The 26,922-nt window shown below is 32.7% G+C and overlaps 3 protein-coding genes and 1 pseudogene across 10 annotated transcripts; all 4 read left to right on the plus strand.

The window, feature by feature from the left end:
* The window catches only part of LOC149877859 (uncharacterized), a 219,495-nt pseudogene that overhangs the window by 148,732 nt on the left and 43,841 nt on the right, over nt 1-26,922 (plus strand).
* On the plus strand, nt 233-7,021 carry LOC149877872 (uncharacterized). Of its 8 annotated transcripts, none has more exons than XM_090073733.1 (9): nt 233-334; nt 676-711; nt 1,114-1,137; nt 1,272-1,295; nt 1,385-1,408; nt 1,500-1,526; nt 1,612-1,635; nt 6,264-6,295; nt 6,679-7,021. In XM_090073733.1, the coding sequence occupies exons 1-9, from the start codon at nt 292-294 to the stop codon at nt 6,682-6,684; spliced, it is 240 nt and encodes a 79-aa protein (XP_089929859.1). In that variant the 5' UTR covers nt 233-291; the 3' UTR covers nt 6,685-7,021. The 8 variants fall into 8 exon arrangements, with proteins under 8 accessions (XP_089929859.1, XP_089929858.1, XP_089929860.1 ...); XM_090073732.1 differs by lacking the exon at nt 6,679-7,021 and adding an exon at nt 6,519-6,544; XM_090073734.1 differs by lacking the exons at nt 1,385-1,408; nt 6,679-7,021 and adding an exon at nt 6,519-6,540.
* LOC149877873 (uncharacterized) lies at nt 2,507-5,257 on the plus strand. The gene is made up of 2 exons (XM_090073687.1): nt 2,507-2,587; nt 2,780-5,257. Exon 2 carries the CDS (start codon nt 2,787-2,789, stop codon nt 4,734-4,736), a length of 1,950 nt encoding a protein of 649 aa, XP_089929813.1. The 5' UTR covers nt 2,507-2,587; nt 2,780-2,786; the 3' UTR covers nt 4,737-5,257.
* On the plus strand, nt 4,419-5,585 carry LOC149877874 (uncharacterized). Its single transcript, XM_090073672.1, has one exon. The coding sequence runs from the start codon at nt 4,854-4,856 to the stop codon at nt 5,583-5,585; it is 732 nt and encodes a 243-aa protein (XP_089929798.1). The 5' UTR covers nt 4,419-4,853.

Raw genomic sequence — 26,922 nt, forward strand, 5'->3', positions numbered from 1 at the left:
TGGTCGATGTTGTCACTTGGACTTGTAGTCGAAGAAATGTAGAGTCCGCTTTTTTTATTATCAAAATAGTTTGCTTTATGCATTTTCTATGAACATGCCAAATTTCAACGAAAAATAAGGATAAGCAATTACTCTAATTAGTGTTGGACTTTAGGTACCTAGTTTCGGTTTTTCTGTTATTTTTTTTTTTAAGCGAAATCCGGATGGGGGCCGAAATCTGGATAAGGGGGGGATTCAAATGAAAATCTTATTTTGAATTATTTTGATTTATATTATTAGATTTAATTAAATATGGATAATGCCAATAAAAATCTGATGGCTACACTAACAGATAGTAAGTTCAATTTTTTTTTCTCATATCCAAAAATAATGATAAATGTAAAACCCTAATTGTTTTTTATGTAACATATAAAAAAAGATTAATGTTTCAGATTAAAACTGTTGGCATTCAATAGGAACAGCTTTAATATTTTAAAAACACTAAGAAATTTTTTGTTAAGATTAATCTAATGAAGTATGTAATATACTTATTCATATGTGGTTTATTATAAAACATATCATTCAATGATAATCATTGTTATTGTCTTTTATCATATTTGGATTATATACTTCTTTATCTGTGGATTTGTGTTTAAATCATTATACAAGCATGTCTAACATTTATTTCTTGTTTAGATCCTACCCAGCTTTTTGTGGATTTTTTAAGATTTCGTAAGTATAAGTTACATAAATATTGGGTTTATTAATTAAAAAAACATTTACATAATCACAAAGAGAAAATAGTTAAAATTAAGTAAATGTTAATAAAACATTTATAATATCTTCCTATATATAGAAACACTTAAAAAACTTAAGTTAATGTTCTTTACTTATTGTATACTTATCTTTATCTGTGTTTATTGTTTACATAAGTTTATAACCATTCCTAATTTTAGCTTGTTGCTTATAAAAATAATGTCTTTATATTTGAATAGTTATATTTTCATTGTTTATTTTCATTTTTTTAGTATAGTTGTTGCACCTTAAGCAGAACAGCTTTAACAATTGTTACATTTGTAACTTGATGTTTACAATTTCAAATTATATTGTGTAAAATTTTTTTAACATTTTTAGTCGAATCTACACGGCCTACTGCTGGTAAGTTTGTATCAGTTTGTATATGTTAATGATTATTGAATTAGCTTTTAATCTGTGAATAGGTTTCAAAGAATACCAGTTTCAAAGTCATTATTTTGCAATATTTATTTTTTATTACAAATTTTGAATTTTAGTTACATCCTCGTCTTCAACAAATGGTAAGTTTAATAACTATTACTATTTAATATGTGTATATATTTTTGACTATTGCAATATAAATTTTTTACTAAATAATTTTTAACCTTAGTTCCTTCTACATCTGCTATAAGTGGTATGTGTACAAATTTTTACCTTTCAATATGTTTATGCATATCTTGGCAATTAGAGTATTTTTTTTTAACTACAACTTTGATAACCTTTAGTTACATCTTCATTGGCTACTACGACCAGTAAGTTTAAAAACTATTATTTGCAAACATGTACACACCTTTCATATCAATTGCAAATTTTTATAAAAACTTTTTTTATCTTTAGTTACATGTGCACAACCTTCTGCTGGTAAATTTATGATTTAGAAATGTTTCTGAATGATTATCTAATTTATGTTTCTATTTATATACACTATTTAATGCATTAGTATTGTGTTATCCCTCAAAGTGCAGTAGAATGAAATGACCAATCTCATTAACATTTTTTAAGCTATCATTGATTAATATGTTATTTGCATAATGCTATTAAGTACTAATCTATTTACTAATCATTGTCATTAAGAGCTAACATATCAAGACTACCTATTGTATAGGTCCCAGCATCCTGGACCCACAAGCAATCGATCGTTTAAGCGATGGGTCGAGTTAGGAGGAAAGGACAAAGAATCCTTTCAATGGTCCTCTTATCCTCCTAACAAGGGTGCTGGGAGCCACAGCAGAAGGGGAGGTGGTCGAGGTCGTGGTCGTGGTAGCCGAGGTCAAGGCAGACGATGGAATGGTGGCAGCCTTGTGGTTCATGGTGATTATTACAATTATTAGGCACCACCTAATAATTGTAATAATCCCCCAACACTAATAATAAAATACTTTACATTTTAAAACTTTTATTTATTCTAAAAACTAAGAAGATTTTTAAATGAAAAGAGTTATTCATAATTGCTTTTTAATAAACTTTTTTTTTTAAATAAACTTTTTTTTTTTTAAATAAACTTTTTTTTATGAAGGCAAGAAACTTTAATAAATTAGAATAAATTAAGAAACCGGAAATTAACTTTTTTTAATTAAGTTTTTAGAATACATAAAATTTTAAGTTCAATGCAATGTGAAAAAAAAAAAGTGAAAAGTATTTTACATACTTATTTACTATTCTTGTTTTAGTTTTTTTAAATTGTTTGGTTGACTTTATTAATAGTTATTTGATTTTACATTAGTTTACCTTATGTTTTCAGTTCCTAAAAATTATATTTGAATTATTGAGGTTGAAATACTAGTTTCTTGTAACCGTTACTTATTTATAGAAGGTATGTGTGAGATTTTTAAATTGTTTGAGATTTTTTAGGTTTATATAATTTAGTTATTTTTTTACATTATTTATAATGCTATTAATTTTTAACAAATTATTATATATTGTTTGTTTATTATTTATTTATTTGTTTGTTTAGGCAAATTTAATTGAAACTATAATATATTAACTCTTTATATATACTTTTTAGAGGTATTATGGGTACAAAAATTGTGTTTTCGGATGTAGTGAAAAAAGATTTATCTCTGAACTTCACTTTGCAAAACGAAATACAAACGCAATGTCAAAATGGACATATATTCCTCTCTTTCACTAATAATGGTGAGTCAATTATTCATACTCTTAAGCAAGTCAATGAGTTATTTAACTTAAAAACTAGTAAACGTCGACTTTACTATGCGATCAATATTGCAAAAAAATGGACTACCCATTACATAAGAGATCGTTCAAAATTCATGAATTTTTGTAATCGGCCCTTTGCATACCATCCATCAAACGTGCCAATGATGCAAGGAATGCATCTTAATCAAAGTACTTCATTGATTACTGTTTCTGGGTCTTCTGTGCTGCCAGCAAATGAACATGTTGATACTTTACCATTAGTTAATAGCGAGCCTTTTTCGCCCGTAAGTTGCTTAGAAAATGAAAACAGAGAGCATGCGTATAGAGAAGAAGTAACCCCAAAGGAAGCCAAACTCAGATCTAGGTTATCTTATTTATCTTCTAAGTTAGCTAGCTCAACTAAAGAACACAGGATAAAAATAAATAAAGTTCGATCTAAATATAATAGCTTGCCATATAAGTTAAAAACATTTAAGAGAAATATCAAAAGAAAAGAAGATATTATTAAAGCTTTGAGGGCAGAAGTTAGAGATATAAAAAAACAAATTAAAACATATCATTACAGTAGGTTAATTCGCAAACTTAAAGCGAAAGCAAAGGAGTTGAAAGCAAAAGAAAAACAAAACTTAATGCAAATAAAAGTAACACATAATACTGATGGTAAGGCTAATAAAATGTTTATTGCTCAATTAGAAAATGAAATGTTGCAGATAAAAGAGGGGAAAATGCCAAATGTTAATATGTCAGAAGATGATAAGAGTTACCCTTTAAAAATGAGGATTATAATTTATAGCATGTTATTAGCTAATGTTCCAACAGGTAACATTCAATTCCTAATTTCAAAAATTGGACAATATTTGGGTGTTAAATTTACGGATATTCCTCATCGTTGTACTATTGAGCAAATGGCTCGTGAGCTTGGCTGTATAGCAGAACTGCAAGCAGCAGAATGGGCTATGAGTAATTCTCATCTTACTCTTGGATTTGATGCAACGACACAAGAAGGTGTTCATATCAACACTGTTCATCTGACTTCTAAAAACAACTGTCAGGTCATTGCGCTGGATCAATTACCAGGTGGAACAGCTATTGATTATAAAAACCATATTTGTGGTGCAGTTGATCATTTAGCTTTTATTTATTCAAATTTTCACTCGCTTCCCTTTGACGAATGTCGTAGTACAATCATATCAAATATATCCAACACAATGTCTGACAGAGTAGCAGTTAACCATCTAACCATTTCCAAAATTTGTAATACTTGGGGGAAGAATTTGAATGAGCTAAATTGTCATTTGCACCCCCTAGAGACTATTGCCATTTCATGTCGCGAAGGTTTGAAATCTCTAGAACTTGAACCTTGCAAGTTGTTTGAAAACGATTGTATGGCAGTCAAAATTGTATTAGCAATGAACAAGATGAGGTTTAAAGATGGCAAAGGTGATCCACAAGGCTTTGTAAATTTTTTAGACAATAACCAACTACAACGAGGTATTATTCCTCGGTATCGTGGAAACCGTCTACACATTCTTTTCCACACTTGTTTCATTTTTATGAAACACTATACTGCTTTTCTACTTTACATGACCACTGGAACAATAAAATGTTTCAGTTTGCTACCAATTCTGCGAGAAGCATTTTGTAATACAACTGCTATAAAACAAATGGGAGTGCTGGCACTATTTAGTAAACTTCTCAGTGGACCATGGATGACTAAGTTTTATGTATCAGCTGATGACGCAAGTTTTGATCATGTCACTGGTATCCAGGTAGTAAAAGATGTTCTAAAAGAAGTTACTAATTGAAAGTCTGATCCAGCTGCACTATTTTGGAGAAAAATTGATTTTTTTGGAACAAAGCTTGCCCCAAATATTTTACAACCTATTACAACTTTATGCCCCATTGATGACCAACTTGTAAAAATGACTTCAGCTTGTCTTAATGCAGTTGAGGAAGTTTTGACTCGTCAATATAAAAAATATTTCTCCCTTTCTATTACAGCAGCACTCAAAAAGGAGACAGCGAGTGCAAGGCTTCATAATATAGACAGCGAAGAATTAATGGGTATGTTTAGTGATGCCAAAGGACGATGCCCTAATGCAACAATTTGTTGTATATCTAGCAAATTAAGATCCAAAAAGAATAGGACGATCAATTATCTTGATAATCTGGATGAGTTGTCTAGAGAAAAGGTAGTTAAGTGGTCTATTTGCATAGCACGTAAAAAAAGAATGAAAACACGACTACTACATAATGAAATTCGAGCAGAGATTACTGGTAGACTGGGTTGTAAACGCCAAAAAATGGACGAAAAACAAAAAAGAAAGTTAGAGCGTGAGCTCTGTATTTTAACTACCAGTGAAATGATGCATAAATATAAACACTTATCTGCAAAGCAACTTGAAGATTTAGATGATGTTATGTCGGAGAGAATTGTAGGCAGAAAACTTGGTCATGAGTGGTATGATGCTGACAATTCCAAATCTGTCATTTATGATGGTAGAGTTGAAAAGGTAAACAAGGGATTACATGACAGAATTTACACTATTTCTTACTGGAAAAAAGATGAGACAGATATGGAAGCTGCTGAATATAAGATGAAAAAAATACAGCTTGCTGCTGATGTTATAACAGGTGAATTAATATTTTCCTAAATGGAATATAAATATTATTGATATGCTATTTTATTTTTAATATTGATAATTTCAAGTATACAGATAAGTAAAATAATAGATAATAATTATAACATAATAATAATAATCAATAAAAGTTAATAATGAAAACATAATAATTTTAAAACAAGATATTCATTAAAAGTTAAAACATATCAGCAATAACAGAAAGTTAATAAAACCAAGTAATAAAATTATATATATATATATATATATATATATATATATATATATATATATATATATATATATATATATATATATATATTGTATATATATAAAATAAATTATATAAAATATTTTTATTTTTTGTATATTTAAAAATTACCGACAGAGTACCGCAAGTTTTGTAGCTTGCAAATATGGTACAGCAAGTTGTGTAGCTTGCAAATATGGTACAGCAAGTTGTGTAGCTTGCAAAAAGAGTACTGCAAGTTTTTTAGCTTGCAAATATGGTACAGCAAGTTATGTAGCTTGCAAAACATTTTTGATAGACGGCTCTGGCTTACCTTCACGTGGTGTCTATTGTTAAAAATGATTTATTTAGTTTCATTATTGGAATTTTAAATGATATCATTTACTAAAAGCCAAGACATAAATTTACTATATTTTGTATTTTAAAAATTTTTTAAATTTATTTTATCTTTGGCTTATTTTTAGGGTGGATACTCCAACTTGCATCTTGTAATGTGGTAAGATTTGTAAAGTTATGTCTCTCTTTTTAAATAAACACAATTTAAAAACATTTTCAAGCTTAAATAAGAATTGGATGGGGGACGTTGGGCGTGGCACATGCCCCTTCCCTAACTAACATAGTAAAATAATCTCTTTGTTCATTGCATAATGTATTTCTTTTTTTCCATAAACTCTTTTTTAAAAACCTTTATTCATATATATTTAAAAAATTTTTTTTAGGTTGGATAAGACTGGGCGGGGGGCGGGGTGGCGGGGGCGGGGCGTTAAGCGTGGCACATGCCCCGCCCCTAATGTCAATTTATACACCACTTGTATATGATGTAAAGTAAGAAAATATAATTTAAACTTTTTAACACAAAATATAATAAGTGTTTTTTAGGTTTAAATATGTTTAAGAATGTAACATTTCACTACGAGGGTGTTAAAACATAACAAAGACGTCCACCCTTTAATCTAAAAAAGACCACTAATATTTGGAAATGGAATGGAAGCAAATTAGATTAACTTTTTGTGTATAAAGATAACATATTTTATCAGAAAAACACTCTTTCGTGTGAAAAAATTGTATTTTTTAAGGTTACGATGGTGTTCCGGTTCCCCCCTCTGGCCCTCTATACACCCCTTCTATCTATAGAGTTATGTGAACTTGTAGCCTACTCTTACATCTATCTTTTGATACCAAGGTTTAGGCATTTGGATAAGATTTGACAAAGTTATAACAATTTCAGGGAAAAAAATAAATTTTTGGAACCAATTTCTTCAATAAATCCATATATCGAAAATTTGCTACTAAAAACGTCATAACTTTTTTTTAAATTGTTCGTTTTTAATAATTTTTTCACCTTTAAAATACTGTATTGAAGGGCTTTCTAATGATATATAACATTTTAGTATATGCTTAATTTTAAAAAATCAGTCCACGTACCTACTCTGATCTTATTACCCCGCTTTACCCTAATGTTTTTTTTTTTTATTGATTGTTTTATTCTAAGAAAATAGTGATTATCTCATCAATAAAATAAGTAATAAAATGACAAGTGTACATAATAATATCCAATAAATATTACCTTGTTAAATTATATAACTAAATATAATTATATTTAGTTATAATCTACTTTCACTCTAATTTTTGGTAGATAATTAGTAGAGAATTGACAATAATTAGTAGATAATTAGGCATTTAAAGTATGTCTATTAAAACTAATAGCTATTTGTTCAAGCAAATGTATTTTATAAATATAACTTTATTTTCATTTTTAATCATATTATTAGGAATATTGTATTGAAGATTTCTTCTATTTAAGTGTTTAGATTATAATTCCTCATTATAGTTTTATATGGATAACAAAATCAATTGTTCATTGGTAAATGATTATGGAGCTTGTTATAAACAATCACATACCCAAGTAAGAAATCTGATTGAAGATATTGACAGGAATGATCTTAAATTACTTGTAAAACGAGCAAACTTGAAAGAAGAACAAATTACTAGTATATGCACACATCATCGTGATATGTTAATAGTGAGATATAAGAGTAGTCAGAAAAGTTGCTGTAATCCATTTCTGACTCACAAAAAAGTGTGTAGAGGTAAAAGTTTATCCATTTGCATTTTAATGGGTAATACAATTCTTAATAAGTTGTTTATTAGGATTTGTTCATTGTTTTATAATAATAGTATAATTAATGTTATAGTATTTGAGTAATATAGTGCATTTTCTTTTCAGCATCTCTACGTGTGATTACAATGCATACTGTATTAGAAGCAGAAACCGTAGGTTTAAATCTTATACCTGAAAAAAAGTTGTGCCCAAGCTGTCGAAGTAAAGTTATGAAACATTTATCAAAAAGTATGAGTGAAAATGATGAAGATTTTGATATTGTTAGTGAAACATCCATTCAAAATATAAAAGAGGGTGTAAATACAACTACTATGACTTGCCGGTTCTGACGCATTGATACTTTTCTATACTTAAGGAATTCAAGATGGCGTCGTTTTTTTAAATGTGTAATCATGTTCTGAGTTATATTTTAATGAAAAAAGATAATAGTGTGTGATTATGTTTTTTTGTCATCATCATGTCTGAAGAGTTTATCACAGTCCATAAAATTAAAGCATGGTTTTAGTTTGTAGTGTCCGAGAGCTAGCGTGTGAATTCCGTCTTGCAAGATGTATAGTTTACAAAATTTGTTTCTTTTAAATAATAAAAAAATGAGCATTGTCTTATTAAACACAAAAGTCATGGAAAAGTTTGACAAGGATAACAGTGACGATATAGCGCACTTAAAATCCATATTTTTTCTTTTAGAAAACAAACACGAACTGTCAGATGAAGCTCTTAAACACTTGCTGGAGACAAAAGACGAAAAGGATAAACGCAAGACTGAAAAAATGACGTTTATCGCCAAGACAAACCATCTCATCCAGCGATATCAAGATATCTTGCAGACGCAGCTTTCGTTTGAAGATCGCGCTAAATTTGACGAAGAAAAAAACCAACTTCAACGTAATTATTTTACCATCGCAGAAGAAACGCTTTCTCAACGACAGTGGACCGATATTAAAATTGCCCAAAAAATAGTCTTGCATACCAAATGTAAATTTTGCATTAACGACGATCTGAATCAGTTTGAAATAGACGACAGCAATAAAAAATACTGTCTCTTGTGCTCGGGTCAGCAAGAAATGTTAGAAACAGCTGTCCCGTATAAAGACTACGACCGATCCAATTCGGTAAACAAATATACCTATTCGCGCATTATTCATTTCCAAGAATGCATAAAACAATATCAAGGCAAACAAAACTGTAAGATTCCTGAAGAAGTCTTCGAAAAATTAGAAAAAAAATTCAAGGCGTTAAACTTATTAATCGATTCTGAAAACACAAATGTTAAATATTCTCGCATAACCAAAGAACACATTTTAATCTTTTTAAAACAACTCAACTATACTAATCAGTATGAAAATGCCAACTATATCTATTACGTGCTTGTCGGTAAGCGAGACGATATAGAATACCTCGAAGAACAGTTAATCAAAGATTTCAAGGATTTGTCTTTCTTATACGATCTGGTGTACGGAAAAGACAAACCGAAAGAATTAAAAAGAAAAAGTTTTATGAACGCCCAGTACATTTTGTTTCAACTGCTCCAAAATAGAAGTCATCCTTGTCGTCTGGAAGATTTTTCAGTTTTAAAAACTATTGACAAGAAAAGATTTTACGACGACATTTGTTCTCATCTGTTTGCAAAACTCGGATGGAATTTTACCCCGACCTTTTAATTATAAAAAAACTTTCAAGTTTTTATATTTCTTGTTGCATCATGGTTTGAGTGTCAGAATGAGCTTTTCATAGAATGGCACCTAAAAAGGGAATGCTTGAGAAGGGTGAATTAGGTCCGAGCAATAAGCCAGATCCAATAGATTGATAGCCTTTCCCATTTTTAACAAAGAGTCCTTCACCAATAGTAGGTTTCACCCAAGGTCTTAAAAAGATTCCTGATCCTGCAGCAGTCATTTTCATTCCACTTCCATTCTTTTTCAAGTAAACGATTCCTCTTCCAGCAATTTTATCAACAATAGCAGAGCCAGCAGAAGAACCTACACCTGCTAACAATCCAGTAGCTAGAGCAGGAACAACCTTTGTAGCAAGAGTGCTACCTATCATACCTAGTAACGGTAAAAGAGCTCCGATAAATCCACCTTCAATGGTTGAGTTGTATGCAATTTGTCTTTTGCTCAATTTAAGAGTAACCCCTTTACCAGCTTCATACGCTTTTGTAATTTTGTTCAATTGCGCATTAGTGATAGCGAGAATATGTTCACCGTTCAAGTCTTGATGAGATAGTCTTATATTGACATCAGTCTTTTCTTGAATCGCTTTTTTTATTTTGTCAGATTGACTTTGTGAAATGTTTAATTTTACTTTTTGGTAACTCATTTTTTTAAATAAAAGAAAAAAAATTATCGTTGAACAGCGCTGCTCGTAAAAAGATCTTGAAGCACAGAGGTTATTCTTTCTCTAACGTGAAATCTGAGGATAATGTCTTCACCTCTAAAGTCGATCAAGTTACCGTTTTGATCTACAATTCTTGTTTCCATTCTTGAAATTCTACCAACTATGATAGGCAAGTATATCAAGTGGAAAGGTTTTTCGCTAATTTTGTAGCCTGGAGGAGTGTCAGGATGAAAAGAGTAAATGTCAGATGTTCTTTTTCCGTTATCATAAGAGGATCCGATAACATCGTTTGTGATTCTGATGATGGCTATATCGTCTATTCTCGAAAGTGATTCAGACTCGTAATAGTCAATATAACTTGTGACTTTATCTGGATTTGCTGGATCATCCTTTTTCTCTACATAGGTATATTCTTCTTTATTAAATCCGAGAACAGTGGCTAAACTGTTATTCACGTTGAAATCCACCCAATATTTTGTTGTAGATCCAGGTTTTCCAAATTTCAGAGTAGTTCTTAAAGTGGTTAGGTTTGCACCGATAACAACACCATCCACTCTATATAAGTTTCCAACTTGTTTTTCCATTTCCTTCTGAAGATAATCATTAATCTCGCTAATTTCATACGCTCCTTCTTCGATGTAAATGGTGTAGCTGTTTGAACCGGCGTTGGGACTGTATCTGAAAACATTATTTGTCGAATTGATGTTGGTGTAGCTGTGAACAGTGTCAAAGCCAACAAGACCCATTTCATACTTTTTATTAGGTTCGAATTCAATAGGGTTGTCAAACTCAGTTTGGATGACGCTGTTTCTTACGGTTGGAGTTTCTTTTTTTGCTTTTGCAAGGAGATAAAATCCGCTCATCTTTTTATAAAGAGTTGGGAAAATAAAAATTGTCAAATCCGCTTCGATATTTTCCACAATCCTTTTTTGAGGATAAATCAATGACTGCAAATCCGTGAGGTTGAGACCAACAATATTTACAAAACTTTTTAAACTCTTCTATTTTCATATCGCTTGAAACATGATCTTGGTAAATGTGGTTAATGTTTTTTAAGTCTTGAGGAAACAAGCAAATGAAATTAGCGTTTTCTCGGATGGTTTGTCTAGGTAGCATAAAATAGTTTTGAGCAAGGTAAAAGCAGTCGACGTAAGAATGTCTTCCTCGGATGTAATATTTTTCACATTTGTTTTGTTTGGTCAATTGTAAATCGTCAAAGATCATTAAATTGTTTTTGGATGAATCAAGATCTTCAGGATTAGGCACATCGTCAGCAGTTTCGAAAAATTGACATTCCATATCCTCTGTGTTAATCCATTTTTTTGAAATTTCATCAATAACGCATTCAGGACTTACGTTTAATTGCTCAATTTTGCTTTGAATGTTAAACAAATCAAGAATAACCTCTTTCGGTAATTTCTTCTCAAACGAGTTTTTTAATATTTTATATTCTGGCTGAAAAAGAGATTTTCCAAACACTTGCAAATGGTTATAGTCCAACCAGCCAGGTCTTAAAAGTAAATTGAGTAGTAGTGTTGTTTTACCACAACCTGATTTTCCAATAATGATTCCACGTATACTTCTAGGCAAAAGTTTGTTGTTTTTCCTTTTGCTTTTATTTACATTCCATGACAAATCAATCACTTCCATTTTTTATTATGTTGAATATAAAAAATGTATTGCGTTAAATGTAAAAGAATAACAGAAACGAGCAACTTACACCATGCTATAAGTAAAAGCAATAGAAATATGCTTAAAGGAACTTGCGTCATCTGCGGAACGACTAAATGCAAGTTTGTCTCTGCGAATGCGCTTAGCGGAGGAGACTTGGTGGAATCGATCAACAATTTTTCGAAAAAAATAAAGCTTCCATGGGCAAAGTTTCCAGGAGAAATGCACATTCCAGGGATGAATTTTGCAAGACCTGGAACCAATTTAGACAAAAGACTCACTTCCACGGATATGTATCAAGAGTGGAGCAAACCGGTGGATAGAGTAGACAATGCAGCATATCACCACGATTTAGCTTATAAATATTTAAACGATGTTAAAAGCAGAAATTTAGCAGATCAAATGATGCTTGAAGAAATGAACTCCATACAAAACCCAACTCAGAGAGAAATAAGCGAGCGAAAAATCATCGAGCCTATTATCAAAGCCAAAGCCAAATTTGGATTAGGTGTATTCGCAAGCGAATCTAAAAATTCGAAGAATTTCCATGGATCTGAAGGATCTAAAAAAAAGCACCGGAGAACCTGAAATGGACTGATCAACTTGCAAACGAGCTTCATAAACCAGTAATACATCATTTTAGAAGAAGAAAAGTGTTTGTGAATGACATAGATGAGATATGGGCAGCAGATTTGGTGGACATGCAATCGTTTTCAAAATTCAACAACGGTGTAAAATATTTGCTCATGGTGATCGACGTGTTTTCAAAGTATGGATGGATTGCACCGTTAAAGAGTAAAACTGGAGTTGATGTAGCTAACGCTCTAAGCAAAATATTTGAGGAGAGAAAGTGTGTCAAAATGTGGGTGGATAAAGGTAAAGAGTTTTATAACAAACATGTGAGAGCGTTAGGTGTGCAATTATACTCCACTGAAAACGAGGAAAAAAGCTGTGTCGTCGAGCGATTGAACAGAACGATGAAAGAGAAAATGTTTAAATACTTTTCAGCCAACAACACCAATAAATACATTAACGTATTGGATGAAATGGTGAAAAATTACAACAACACAAAGCACTCTTCCATCAAAATGACTCCAGTGGAAGCTAGCGATGAAAAGAATAAAGGTAGGGTATTGTGGAATCTGTATGGAAAGGATCAAACATTACCAGCAAAACCAAAATTTTCAATGGGTGACAAAGTGAGGATCGTAAAAAAGAAGTCTCATTTTGAAAAGGGGTATACACCAAGATGGACTGAAGAGGTTTTTACTGTATCAAATGTTCAGCATACTAATCCACCCACGTATAAAATCGCTGATGCTAACGGTGAAGAAATTAAAGGTACCTTTTACGAACAAGAAATGCAAAAGACGCAACAAGACATATTTAGAATTGAAAAAGTCATTCGTAAGCAAAAGAACAGATCCTTAGTCAAATGGCTAGGATATCCAGAATCTTTTAACTCTTGGGTGAACAATAAAGAAGTGATTTCTATGAAAAAATGATCTTTAAAATTCAAAAATTTTCATTATTCCGAAAAATGATATAAATAATTTTCTTTTCTATATAAAAGAAATGAGTTTTATTACAATTGAAAGTTTTGATGAGAGTAAATTATCAGTTGGAAAAATTTACACAGCAACCAAACCAGTAGCCTATCAAAAAATACCAGTAAAATATTCTTATTCAAATGGAGATGGTCCTCTCGTATTACGAACACCTATATTATTTTCGTATGGCGTATGCGAGAATAAAGAACCAGCAACACAAAAATTGACTGGTTATTCCATGTCCTTTGTTTGCTTTGATGCTAAAAAGGGAAAGACAGAAGAAGAAGAAAAGTTTATTAGCACGATGGAAAAGATTACTTTGTTCATTAGAGGTGAAGTGGATAAATTGTCAGCCAAACTTAAAAAGGGAGGAAGAAAAAAGCAAATTAATTCAAGCGAATTGAGTATTTTAAAATATAAAGCTGAGAATCCTGAAGCAGCGCCAGTCTTTTATGCAAAGACGTTTACTAAAAATGAGAAAGATGAAATACTTATTACTTCTGTATTTCATAGAAAGAAAACAGATCTTGATATACAAAATGGTTTCAAAGGAGAACGTAGTAATAGAAATTTGGTCAGATCTTCTGGACATGATTTTATCAATCAAAGATGTTATGCTATTGGAGGACTTAGAATTGAGGGGGTGTATATTGGTCCTTCGATTGTGTCTATTCAAGTTAAACTGGTCGAAGCTGTCATCGTAAAAAATGCATCTTTACCTCATAGCATCATGATGTGTGGAGACTTGAATTTAGAGGTGAAAGAATCGGATAATGAAATAGAGCAGGATGATGAAATGTAAATCACTTGTTAATTTTTTTTAAAGTTTCTGAATTTTAAAAAATGATCAACGTTGAAGGAATTGTACTACCGAACAAACCTCTCACCAACTTTCAATTAATAGATGCTGTGAAAAAGCTTAAAATTAAAAACTTTAGAGGTGTTTTTGTGAGGGATGAATTGCCAGAAAAGACAAGAATAAAAGAATGTGGAATTGTCAACGCGGGAGATTCTAGCACAGATGGATTTCATTGGGTCTGTTGGTATAAAGACGAAGACAAAAAATACAGCTTTGACTCTTATGCTCAGCCTCCTCTTGTTGAGCTCGTTCATTATTTAAAAAGTCCAGTCTTTTACAACAGTGAAAGAGTTCAGTTTGGTAACACTTCTTATTGTGGTCACTTGTGTCTTTACGTCTTGAAAAAATTACAGGAAGGGGATGACTTTCAAAGCGTTGTTAACACACTTTGGTGAAAAAAAAGTCGTGTCTATATAAAGTGATTGATAAATTTGGTAGAACTGAATTGGGAAGGTACTTTTATGATCCTTCCTCATCAACAGCTATAACAGGTGATCTCTATGTCAGAACAGATGGAAACAGCACCATCACTGCAGATTTGGATAACAACTCTCATAAAATCATCAATTTGGGTGAGCCGACTAACGTACACGATGCAGCTACGAAAAATTATGTAGACACACATGCTTCAGGTGGTGGTGTAGTTGGAACTGTAGATTTGGATTTGAATTTTCACAAGGCGATCAATTTGAACGAACCCACTAATTTGCATGACGCTGCTACAAAAAATTACGTCAATGTGAGTTCGAGTCAGTGTGTTAAAACAGACGGATCAAGCACGATCACTGGAATCATCGAAATGAATTCACACAAAGTGATTAATGTGAGCGATCTTACCAATTTAAAAGACGCTGCAACAAAAGGGTATGTAGACACCAAAGTCTCTTACAATAACATTTCTTACGTCGACATTAACATGACAGCTCATAAACTGACTAATTTATCTGAACCTACATCAGCCTCAGATTCAGCTACGAAAAATTATGTGGATACGCATGCTTCAGGTGGAACGACTGTAGGTACATCAGATTTGGATTTGAATTCGCACAAATTAATTAATGTGCTTGATCCAGCCAACGCACAAGATGGAGCTACAAAAAATTATGTTGACTTGTTGTTGCAAAAATCAAGTCTGACCAGTGTTGTTCCAGGATCCAGCTTCACCAGTTTGGGATTCAAGTCTCAGACGGTAGCCTCGTTAACCACTTCTCCTGTGTTTGCGTTTTCAGGAAAATCTGGAGTGTTGAGAAGATTGTGGTTGGCTTTATACAGCGCCTCTGGCACAAATATTCCTGGTCAAGTTTTTATTCGAATCTTTACTGACGGAGAAATCAATGTAGGAAATTATATAGAAGTTACTGACGGAATCGGAGTGGACGCTACCGGTCTTGCCACCGATTTGCTTTTTTCACCATTGGGAGGATCCTATTACTCCAACTCTTTGCAGGGATGCAACATGTTTAACACCACTTCTTTAGGAGGATATTTCACGTTGGACATGCCTTTCAGAAACGACATCTCCATTCAACTGGTGAACAGAAATGCTACTGCTATCACGTATTGGATTCAACCGTTCATTTCCACACTTGATTCTATTCCTGCCACCATCCCTCTTTACAAGCTGTACTGTAGAACGTTTCGATATATGAACACCACTTATGGCAGTGAATACGTTTTGCTGAACACCAACGGAAAAGGAAATGGCGTGTCGTTGAAATACATCAAAATGCACATCATCGGTGCTTCTGGAAACTGGTGGGAATCCAGAGTCAGAATGTATGATGGAAATTCGCCTCCTGGAAACGGAACCGTTCTCACTCCTTAGACTTCATACAACACCAACAATTACACCTACTTTTCCGGATATGACGGTGACAGCACATGCTTCTTTTCCTCCTCAGGATTAGAAGATTTTTATTTGTCGTCATGGAACGGAGCAAATGTGACATCCTTCAACAACAAATCGACTGGACTTTTGTATCAATCCACCGCATCCATCGGTTCCACCACCACCATTTCTTTTTACAGAAATTTTGGAGAAGCAGATTCTATGCCTACTGTCGCAGCTGGTAGAAGACTCGTTGTCACGCTCAACTCTGGTGATGCACAAATCGGTCAATCTGGAAGCTTTTACCTTCTTCTTGGACAAACCTATTATTACGCATAATGTACAGATGAAAAAAATTTTTGAAAATGACTTAAATAAATTTTTCTTGCTATAAAAATGAATTACAGACAGCGTGCAATAATAGAGCGAATGAATGCTATGGATGAAAACGTAACTTGTGAAGATCTGGATAGTCTTGAAAAAGATGTGTTAGAATTACAAAGATTAGGTGAATTAACTGATGATATACTTGAAATGTATGAAGATTTAAATGAGTATAGATATAGTTATTATAGAAATAATCATTACGATAGTGATGATAGCGAAGATGATGATAGCGAAGATGATGATAGCGAAGATGATGATAGCGAAGATGATGATAGCGAAGATGATGATAGCGAAGATGATGATAGCGAAGATGATGATAGCGAAGATGATAATAGCGAAGATGATGATAGCGAAGATGATGATAGCGAAGATGAAAGCATAGAATACATTGATGAGGAGGAGGAAAGAAATAGATTAAAGATTGAAGCATTGTGTGAAGGTCTTCATAATGATAAATATAGAGTGTGTGCTTCTGCTGCTTAAACATTTTTTTTTAAATTCTTTTCTGTAGAATTAAAATTTTGAATTTTGAGTTAAATAAATTTCTTACAATATAAAAAATAACAATGAGTATTATAGATGATCTTATTTTATCGCAATATGGAAACTTTGAAGATTCAGACCATGAAGATATAGATCCTGAAGATATTGTTCCTAAATATAAAAGTCCTAAAAATAAAAACCCTAAAGATATAGATCCTGAAGATATAGATCCTGAAGATATTGTTCCTAAATACAAAAGTCCTAAAAATAAAAACCCTAAAGATAAAACCTCAAAAGATATAGACCCTGAAGATATAGATTACGATGAATCGAAGATGGACGAGCTAATAAATTTATTTAATAAACGACTAGAAAGAGACCAAGAACAACATCTAAGAATTGAAAGACCTACCTATGAAATAATAGTAACAGAACCCACTAAATATTGTAAAAAAATTAAAGTTAAAGTTATTATAAAAAAACCATATGTAGCTGAAGTTACATTAGAAAATAAATTCCTTTAAAGAGAACAAAACCATTTTATTCTTTACATGTGAGGAATAAAATGATGTATTAAAAAATAATTTTTTTGTAATAAAAAATGGAAAATCATGTGCATAAAAAATTTTTTCATAATGATCGAAAGACGTGTAATAAATCATATCTTTTTTTCGACAAGTATTTGAAGCATCCTCCCTCAAAAGTAGGAACGAGATATGAAATATTTGCTCAAAGAGACATCAAGTTGAACCGTTTATCCAAGCAGACGATTGTTTTTATGTTTGGAATAAAACTTAAAAGCGGATTAGCTTTATTGAATTTGAGACATGCGCACAATTTAAAGCTGAATTATTTCAGTCACTTTTTAATTTTTTCAGAGTCGATGGATAATGCGATTATGGAAGTTTATAACAGAAGCGATAAAGACGTCATTATTAAAAAAGGGGAAAGTTTAGGCTTTGTCATTTTCATAAATGAGTGAAAAAAAATAATTTTTTTTTGTAATAAAAATGGAATACAATCACGATGCTAAATCTAAACTTTATCCAGTTCTTCCAACAGTTCCTGCAGATGATGGAGGACATAATTACCGTCTTCAGAAAATAAGTGAAATCCAAAAAGAGATGGACAACGAGAGGAAAAAGAGAGTGCTTCTAAGCAAAAAGTATCATCGCGCTTTCAGAATCATTTCTTTTGTAGACACTACGTTGCAAGCAGGTGGTGTCGCACTTGGAGTTGTTGGAATTGGAACTTTGAGCACCATCGCTGCTGCTCCTATTGCGATTGCATGTGAAGGTGTGGCTATTGGAATGGGGTTTTTATCCATTGTAGGAGGACAAGTGAACAAAAAACTAGCATTAAAAGCGGAGAAGCATGAAAAGATTAAAGTGTTGGCAGAGTCTAAATTGAACACCATCAACAGTCACATTTCAAAAGCTTTAGTAGACAACGTTGTGAGCGATTCAGAGTATTAATTGATTTTAGAAGAGCTTCAAAAGTTTAAGAGCTTGATGAAAGAAATAAGAACTAAAACAAAAATCAACATTGACGAGATAACTAAAGAGTCGTTGATCCAAAAAGGAAGAGAAGACGCTATAAAAGCGTTCAATAATATGTTAAAAAAAATTAGATCTAAGAAAAAATTTAAAAAACACAGATAAGTTTACGTCTAAGTTTTTTCTTGCGTTTTAAAAAATGTCCTTTTTTAAAATACTTGACCCTAACAAGAGGGATGAAATGGTGAGAGAATTTGTTGAAAGAAGAAAAAGAATCTATCAAGATAGTTTGAATGAAAATATTTATGATGCTAATCTTCAGACGGATTTGAGCAAGCTTTACAAGCCTCTGATTGAAAGCAATGAAAAGATGCAAAACGAAATAAAGACCATCGCATACAAAGAGGGTGAAAACACTCCACTGGCTTTGACTTATCCAGAAAGCGAGCCTTCATCCATTAAAAGAATGAATTTAGGAGGTATTGCGAGTTACTACTTGATGAAATATGCATCGAAAAAAGAATTAGGCGATAAAGTGTTTGGAATTCACGCAAAAGATGGAAAAATGTATATTGGTAAAGAAGAAGTAACCATCGATGAAAACGATATCATTATTGGTGGAGAAAAGTATAATGGAACAAGAGGACTATGGGAGTTAATTTCAAGGTTTAGACCTGATAATACCAAGTACACTGATGATGATCTTGAAAATTATGGAAATATACTTATTAAAACTAAAGCAATGGAATCTGATGTAAATCCAAACAAACCAAAAGCTTCGAGATCTGAAAAATACGTTACGATTATAAAGCCTATTTGGGTAAAATTTAAAAGTGAAACCAAAGTTAAAAAAGGTTATGGTTTGATTATTCTTCCAAGCGATCCAAATGCTCTTGTGGAAAATCTCAACTTGAGTATCGCTGCATGGCATGCTGGAAATAAAAAGTCGAGAAATGTAGCTGTTTCCATTTGTGATGAGCTGTTGAGACAAAATAGGATTAATAAAGACGAGTATAAGGCTATGATGGCGTATATCGATATGAAATAAAAAAAATCTTTGGAAATAAAAAATGATCGTTTATAGAAATAGATATGTTAAGAAGCATATTGTTGGTGGAAGTGGGATAATTGACACGCTTAAGAATTTCTTGAGAAGAGCAGCAACTTCAAGCGCTTCAAGAGCAGCATCTACTTTAGCTAATAAAATTGCAAAAACTGAACTAGGAAGAGAAGCAATCATGGCTACTAAATCTGCAGGAAAAGAGCTAGCTTCTACAGCCATTTCCACTGCTAGAGATGTGGCTATTGATAAAGGTAAAAAGACCATTGAGAAATTGTATGCTAAGACTGGAACTCCAAAACCGCATGAAGCTGCAAAGAATGATCTCAGTCTTAAAAGCAAAGAAATTATTTCAAGCATCGTTAATAGAAAACCAACTCCAAGCGCACCGGTTATGGATGAATATTCTATGTTTGGATCAGGATTGTTGAAGAACAATGCGATTAGAATACAAGACTTGGTAAAAAAAGGAAATGGGCTTTTGATTGCATGAGGATCTAAAATTTTTTTTCTTCGACATATAAAAATGGCAAATTCCGATGTTTTAAATTTTACAGAAGAGATTATTGTTGATGAAGAAATTGAGAGATTCGAGTTTCATGAATACGAACCAGTGAATAAGAATCTAAACGTGGATGGAGAAATAAGAATCAATATTGAGCAACAAGATTTGTTCACGCTTCCATCTGAGGCATACCTTTTGGTTGAAGGAAGACTTTTAAAAGCGGATGGAACTTCTTACGCTGATGCAGATATCGTTACTTTGGCTAACAACGGTATCATGCACATGTTCAGCCAGATTTCTTATCAGTTGTCAAACCAAGAGGTGGAAACCATTTACGAACCTGGACAAGCTACCACCATGATTGGATACCTCAAATATCCAGTAGAGTTCCAATTTTCTGAAGGAATGAATCAGCTGTGGCAAAGAGACATATCAGCTGTAGCAAATGAAGCCAACACTGGATTTATAAGCAGACGAGATTACATCATCAAGCAAAGTGAAGAAAAAGGATCGTTTTCGTTCTGCATTCCTTTAAAACACATTTTTGGATTTTGTGATGATTACGATAAAGTGCTCTATGGATTTAAGCATACACTTACTCTTGTGAGAAAGAGCGATAGTGATGCTATTTTTAGAGCAGAAACAGCAGCTGCAGGAAAAATAGATCTTAGCAAATTATCCTTGTTTATACCTCATGTTACACCCTCTGTCGTAGCTAGTAACAATCTTTACAAAATTATTGAATCAAAGGTAGATGTACCATTTGCTTTCAGATCTAGACAATGTGATACCATTGCTGTTCCTGTATCAAATAACTTTAGTTGGAGGCTGAGCGCAAGATCTGCTAGTGAACGACCAAGGTATATCATTGTTGGATTCCAAACCAATAAATCTAGAAGTCAATTAGAGAATCCTTCAGTCTTTAATCACTGCGACTTGAAAAACATGTACGTCACTTTAAACAGTGAAAGGTATCCTGCTGTCGATTACAATTTAGACTTTAATAACAACAAATACTCAAGAGCTTATAGAGACGCCTCTAAGTTTGACAATAGACTTTATGGAACAAACGATATTGTAACTCAACCCAATTTATCTGCCTTAAATTATAGATACATTTGTCCTCTGTTTGTTTTTGATGTAAGCAAGCAGGCTGAGAGGTTGAAAACTTCAGTGATAGATGTGCAAATAAAAGCTACACTCAATGCAAACGTTCCTGCAAACACTCAAGCCTTTGCCGTCCTCATTTCCGATAAATTGCTTAGACTTAAATCAGATGGAAGCAGAATGAATATTGTTTATTGAAATGTTTTCAAAATAATATTTTTTTAAATAAAAAAATGAGGTATACGAAAAAGGATTTGAAAAAATTACTGAAAGAAAACGGAATTTCTAAAACGTCAAACAATAAAATGGCTCTCATGATGCTTGCTGTTGAAAACAATCTGATTGATAAAAACGAATGGATTAAAGACGTGAAGGAAGATCGACCAGTGGGTAGACCGAAAAAAGATTTAAATCGGTTACAAGAAGAATAAAATGAAACAGTTTTTTCCGTTTTTTCTAGAATGTAGTATAAAAGAGACTGACGTAAATAAAAAAAGACATCTTGAGCTTCTTGCATTTGGAAAAACAGGTGTGTTTTACGAATCTGTTTACGTCACTGAAAACGGAAATTTTAATATTCCAAAAGAGTACAGTGATGAAGAGAGAGACAAGCTTTACCGACTTGTATGGAGTGGTGAGACAGAATATTCACGAATGGAAAAGAAAATCAAAGAGCATCTCAGTACTTGGAAACACTTGCCTAAAAAAGAAAAGCTAAGAATGATTGACTTGTGAAATTATGTGCTTGGTTTGGATTGTGATTTCAAGGAGAAGAAAAAGATTTCTGGAAATCTAAAAAGCGCAATTTTAAATCATTCGCTTGCTTCCAATGACATTGTGTATGAAAACTTTAGAATACTTTGTATCAATGTCATAAATTAAAAAAAATCGAATTTGATTTTAAAAAAATCTTTGTAAAATAAAAAAGATGATATATACAAGAAAGATTTTAAAAAATTTGCTAAAAGAAAACGGTGTTTCCAAAACCTCAAACAATGTAATTACGCTCATGATGCTTGCGGTTGAAAACAATCTGATTAGTAAAGATGCGATTCTAGAAAACTCGAAAGAGGTGAGACCTGTTGGAAGACCTAGAAAATATGAGAAAAAAGAAAAGAAGCCTCTTGATCCTAAATATGCTAGACTTGGTTTAATTAGAAATAATCCTTTACGTTTAAAAATAATTAATGTTGATACTGGTGAGGTGGTGGAATACAAGTCTGCTTATGAGTCGCAGAAAAAGACGGGACATGGATGGAATTACTTTGAATGTCGAAATGGAAAAGTAGTAAATGGATACAAGTATGAGATTTCTGGAACAAGAAGTTTTTAAATTCTTTATATTGAATTTAAAAAAATCAATATTTGATATAAATAAAAAATATTATTAATAAAATGGAGAACAAAACGGTGAGAGAATTAAAAGAAATTGCTAAAGGGCAAAAAATAAAAGGATACTCTAAAATGAGAAAGGGGGAACTTATAATGGCTTTGCAGCCTGCTGTTCTCACTATAGTTGTCTCTGCTCCTGCTGCTTTTCGTAGACGAACGACTGAGGCAAGACCGTTGCCTGTTAATGAAAGACCTACTGTGTTTAGGTTTGTTAAACCGGCTGTAAAAGTTTCAATAAAGCCAACAAAAGTTTCAATAAAGCCAACAAAAGTTTCTGTAAAGCCTACAAAAGTAAGGTTTGTTGTTAGTCCTGAAAGACCTGTTCCAGCTTCAAGACCAAGGTCTAGCGACTTGATTTCATTCGAACCTTCTACTCTCTTGCAAAATCAGGTGACAAGAGATGAACCCTCTATTCTTAACACACCGGTTGTCGATTCAACAAACGTTATTACACCTAGACCTGTTCCAGCACCAAGACCTGGTTTATTTTCAACTCTGACGAGAGTTACAAAAAGTGTGACATCTTATGTTAAAACTAAATTTAATGATATTAAAGAATGGGTAGAACCCTACGTTCCTGAAGTAGTTAAGAAGAATTTAAGCAAATCAGTAGAACAAATCGATAAAAAAATAAAGTCTATCAAATCACTTCTATTAAAAACAGAGTATAAACAACCTGTGCCAAAACCAATTACAGTAAAGTTTAAAATGACAGAACATTCAGCAGAGAGTTCTGTGAGACAATTTTCTTATAGACCTTCTTCTCGATACAAAGACATTGCATCCTTTTTTAATTTGGTTAGAGAGTCTGTCATTCAAACCATGGAAGGGGAAAGAAACACTAAAGTAAGAACTATTTTAACGTGTGAAATGAAATCTGTAAGCATGATGACTGGTGGAGAAGTGACTCGGGAAGCAAGCTTTTCATCAAGAACAGAGACTATTCTAACAGCTACAAATGTAAGAGAGTTAATTGGTGGAATGGAAGAAAAAGTATTGGAAAGTAGTGTTAAATACAATGCTTTAGGATCTAATTGCACTATATCTAAGATTTTAAGAATGGACATTAACTTTACTGATTACGAACCTATCAGCGGTTCTTCCTATATTGAGCTGTCTAAAGAGCTGAAAGACAAAAAGGCAATCATCAACATGGAAAACGAGGACAATCAATGCTTTAAATGGTCAGTCACTCGAGCTTTGAATCTGAAAAATAGAGACAACGAAAGAATCGACAATGATCTTATTTTAAAATCAGAAGAGCTGAATTGGGATGGAATGGAGTTTCCTGTCAAGCTTAATAAAATCGATAAGTTTGAAAAGAATAATCCAGACATTAGCATTAACGTCTTTGGATATGAAAATGAAAAACTTTATCCTTTGCAAGTATCTAAATTTAAAGATAGAAAGCACTGTGTTGATTTGTTGTTTATTTCAAACGAAGACACTGACCATTACTGTCTTATTAAAAGTTTGAGTCGCTTATTGTCTTCACAAACATCAAAACATCAGCACAAAATGTATTATTGCAGAAATTGCTTGCAAGGCTATGACCAGGAAGAAAAGCTTCAACATCATAAGCCTTATTGTTATGATAACACCTCAGTAAGAATCGAACTTCCTAAAGAAGGAACGACCGTTCAGTTTAAAAACTATCAAAAGGGTATGAAAGTTCCATACGTTGTATATGCAGACTTTGAAAGTTTCATCAAACCTATCGATGACAACACTGAATATAATAATAAAGAGTCATACACCAAACAATACCAAAAGCACGTTCCAAGCTCCTTCTGCTATTACATCAAATGCTTTGACGATAGTCTTTACAAAGGAAAACCAGTCATGTACACAGCTGAAAGCGATGACGATGACGTAGCTCAAAAGTTTATAACCATGCTTGAATCTGACCTTATAAAGATTTTATACAAGATTGATTTAATAAAAAAGAAAGTGGTAACTGATAAGGATGAGAAAGATCATGAATCTGCAACCGAGTGTCATATTTGTGAAAAAGACCTTAACGGTGATAAAGTGTGGGATCACTGCCATTTAACCGGAAAGTATCGAGGAGCTGCTCATAACAAATGCAACTTAGATTATAAAGTTCCACAATTTATTCCCATCATTTTACATAATTTGTCTGGTTATGATAGTCATTTGTTCATCAAGAAATTAGGAGGGAAATTAAAATGTATACCCAACAACGATGAGAAATACATCAGCTTCACAAAAAGCATCAAAGTGAGAGAATTTACTGATAAGAAAGGTGAACTTCAGGAAGTATGGAAAGAATTGAGGTTTATTGACAGCTACAGGTTCATGGGTTTCAAGTTAGAAGATCTTGCTAAAAATCTAACCGACGATCAATGCAAAAACGTTGCTCAATATTACTCTGGAGAGCAGTTTGATTTATTAAGAAAAAAAGGCGTTTACCCTTATGACTGGGTTGACTCGATTGAAAAGTTCTCAGAAACGCAATTACCTCCTATTGAAGCATTCTATTCAAAACTGAATGATGAGGGAATAAGCTGTGAAGACTATGCGCATGCAAAAAACGTTTGGAATATATTTGGATGTAAAACGTTTAAAGATTACCAAGAACTGTACAACATGTCTGACGTGTTGATACTTGCCGATATCTTTGAAAATTTCAGAGACGTGTGTCGCTCCTATTACAAGCTTGACCCTGCTTGGTATTACACCTCACCCGGTTTGGGTTGGGACGGCATGTTAAAACTAACTGGAATTCAGTTAGAGCTTCTGAGTGATGTTGATATGCTTAATATGATAGAAAAAGGGATACGCGGTGGAATTTGCATGATCAGCAAACGACATGGAACTGCTAACAACAAATACATGAGTGATTATGATCCTTCACAACCTTCGAAATTCATTCAGTATTTAGATGCTAATAATTTATATGGATGGGCTATGTGTAAGCCTCTTCCTGTTAGAGGATTCAGATGGATGACTGAAGATGAACTTTTAAATTGGAAATCCATGCCTTGTATTCTCGAAGTGGACTTGGATTATCCTGAAAGTCTACACGATTTACACAACGACTATCCTTTAGCTCCTGAAAGACTAAAAATTAATAAAGTGGACAAGCTGGTTCCTAATTTAAACAACAAGGAAAAATATGCTATTCACCATGAAAGTCTAAAACTATATGAACGACTTGGATTGATCGTTACCAAAATTCATCGAGGTATTACCTTTGAAGAAGAACCTTTTATGAAACAATACATCGATCTCAACACCGCATTAAGAGCAAAAGCTAAAAACGAGTTTGAAAAAGAATTTTTTAAACTCATGAATAACTCTGTCTTTGGAAAAACCATGGAGAATATTCGAAAGCATGTTGATATTAAACTGGTCACCACTAAAAAAGAAGTCTTAAAATTAACAAGAAAGGCTAATTATGATAGAAATACCATTTTTGATGAAAACCTTACTGCAGTTCACATGAAAAGAACAAAACTCTTTTACAACAAACCTGTTTACTTAGGACTGTGTGTTCTAGACATAAGCAAAATTCTCATGTTTGAACATCATTACGACTATATCAAACCTAAATACGGAGATCGTGCGAAATTACTCATGACCGATACTGACTCGCTCATCTATGAAATCGAAACGGATGATTTTTTCAAAGACATTGCTGATGATGTTGAAGCCAAATTTGACACAAGCGAATTTCCAAAAGACCATCCTGCCATTGAAAACGTTGGCTTTAAAGTAGGCTTAAATAAAAAGGTTATTGGCATGTTCAAAGATGAGGCTGCTGGTAAACAAATTAAAGAGTTTGTTGGACTTCGTCCTTAGCTATACTCTTACAAGATCGCTAAAAATGAACACAAAAAATGTAAAGGGGTTAAAAAGAAAGTCGTTGATAAACACATCACTCATCAAGATTATAAAGACTGCTTAATGAATAAGATGGAAAAGCTTGCAGCCATGAACGTTATCCGATCACATAAACATAACATTTACACCGAAGAAATCAACAAAGTCGCTCTCAGCGCTAACGATGACAAAAGACACATCTTGCAAGACAGAATTCACACGCTAGCTCTCGGACACTACAAACTAAAACCATGCTTTAATTTTATGGACTGTGATAAGCTCTTCAGACATGATGATGACAAAAAAACATAATCACACACTATTATCTTTTTTCATTAAAATATAACTCAGAACATGATTACACATTTAAAAAAACGACGCCATCTTGAATTCCTTAAGTATAGAAAAGTATCAATGCGTCAGAACCGGCAAGTCATAGTAGTAATACACACTTTACAGTTGCTGGAATATCTCCTATTA

This window comes from Hydra viridissima, unplaced genomic scaffold (assembly GCF_058129835.1).
Source record: "Hydra viridissima isolate aposymbiotic clone 2 unplaced genomic scaffold, HvirCarnegie_v1 scaffold_16, whole genome shotgun sequence".
Classification (NCBI taxonomy): domain Eukaryota; kingdom Metazoa; phylum Cnidaria; class Hydrozoa; order Anthoathecata; family Hydridae; genus Hydra; species Hydra viridissima.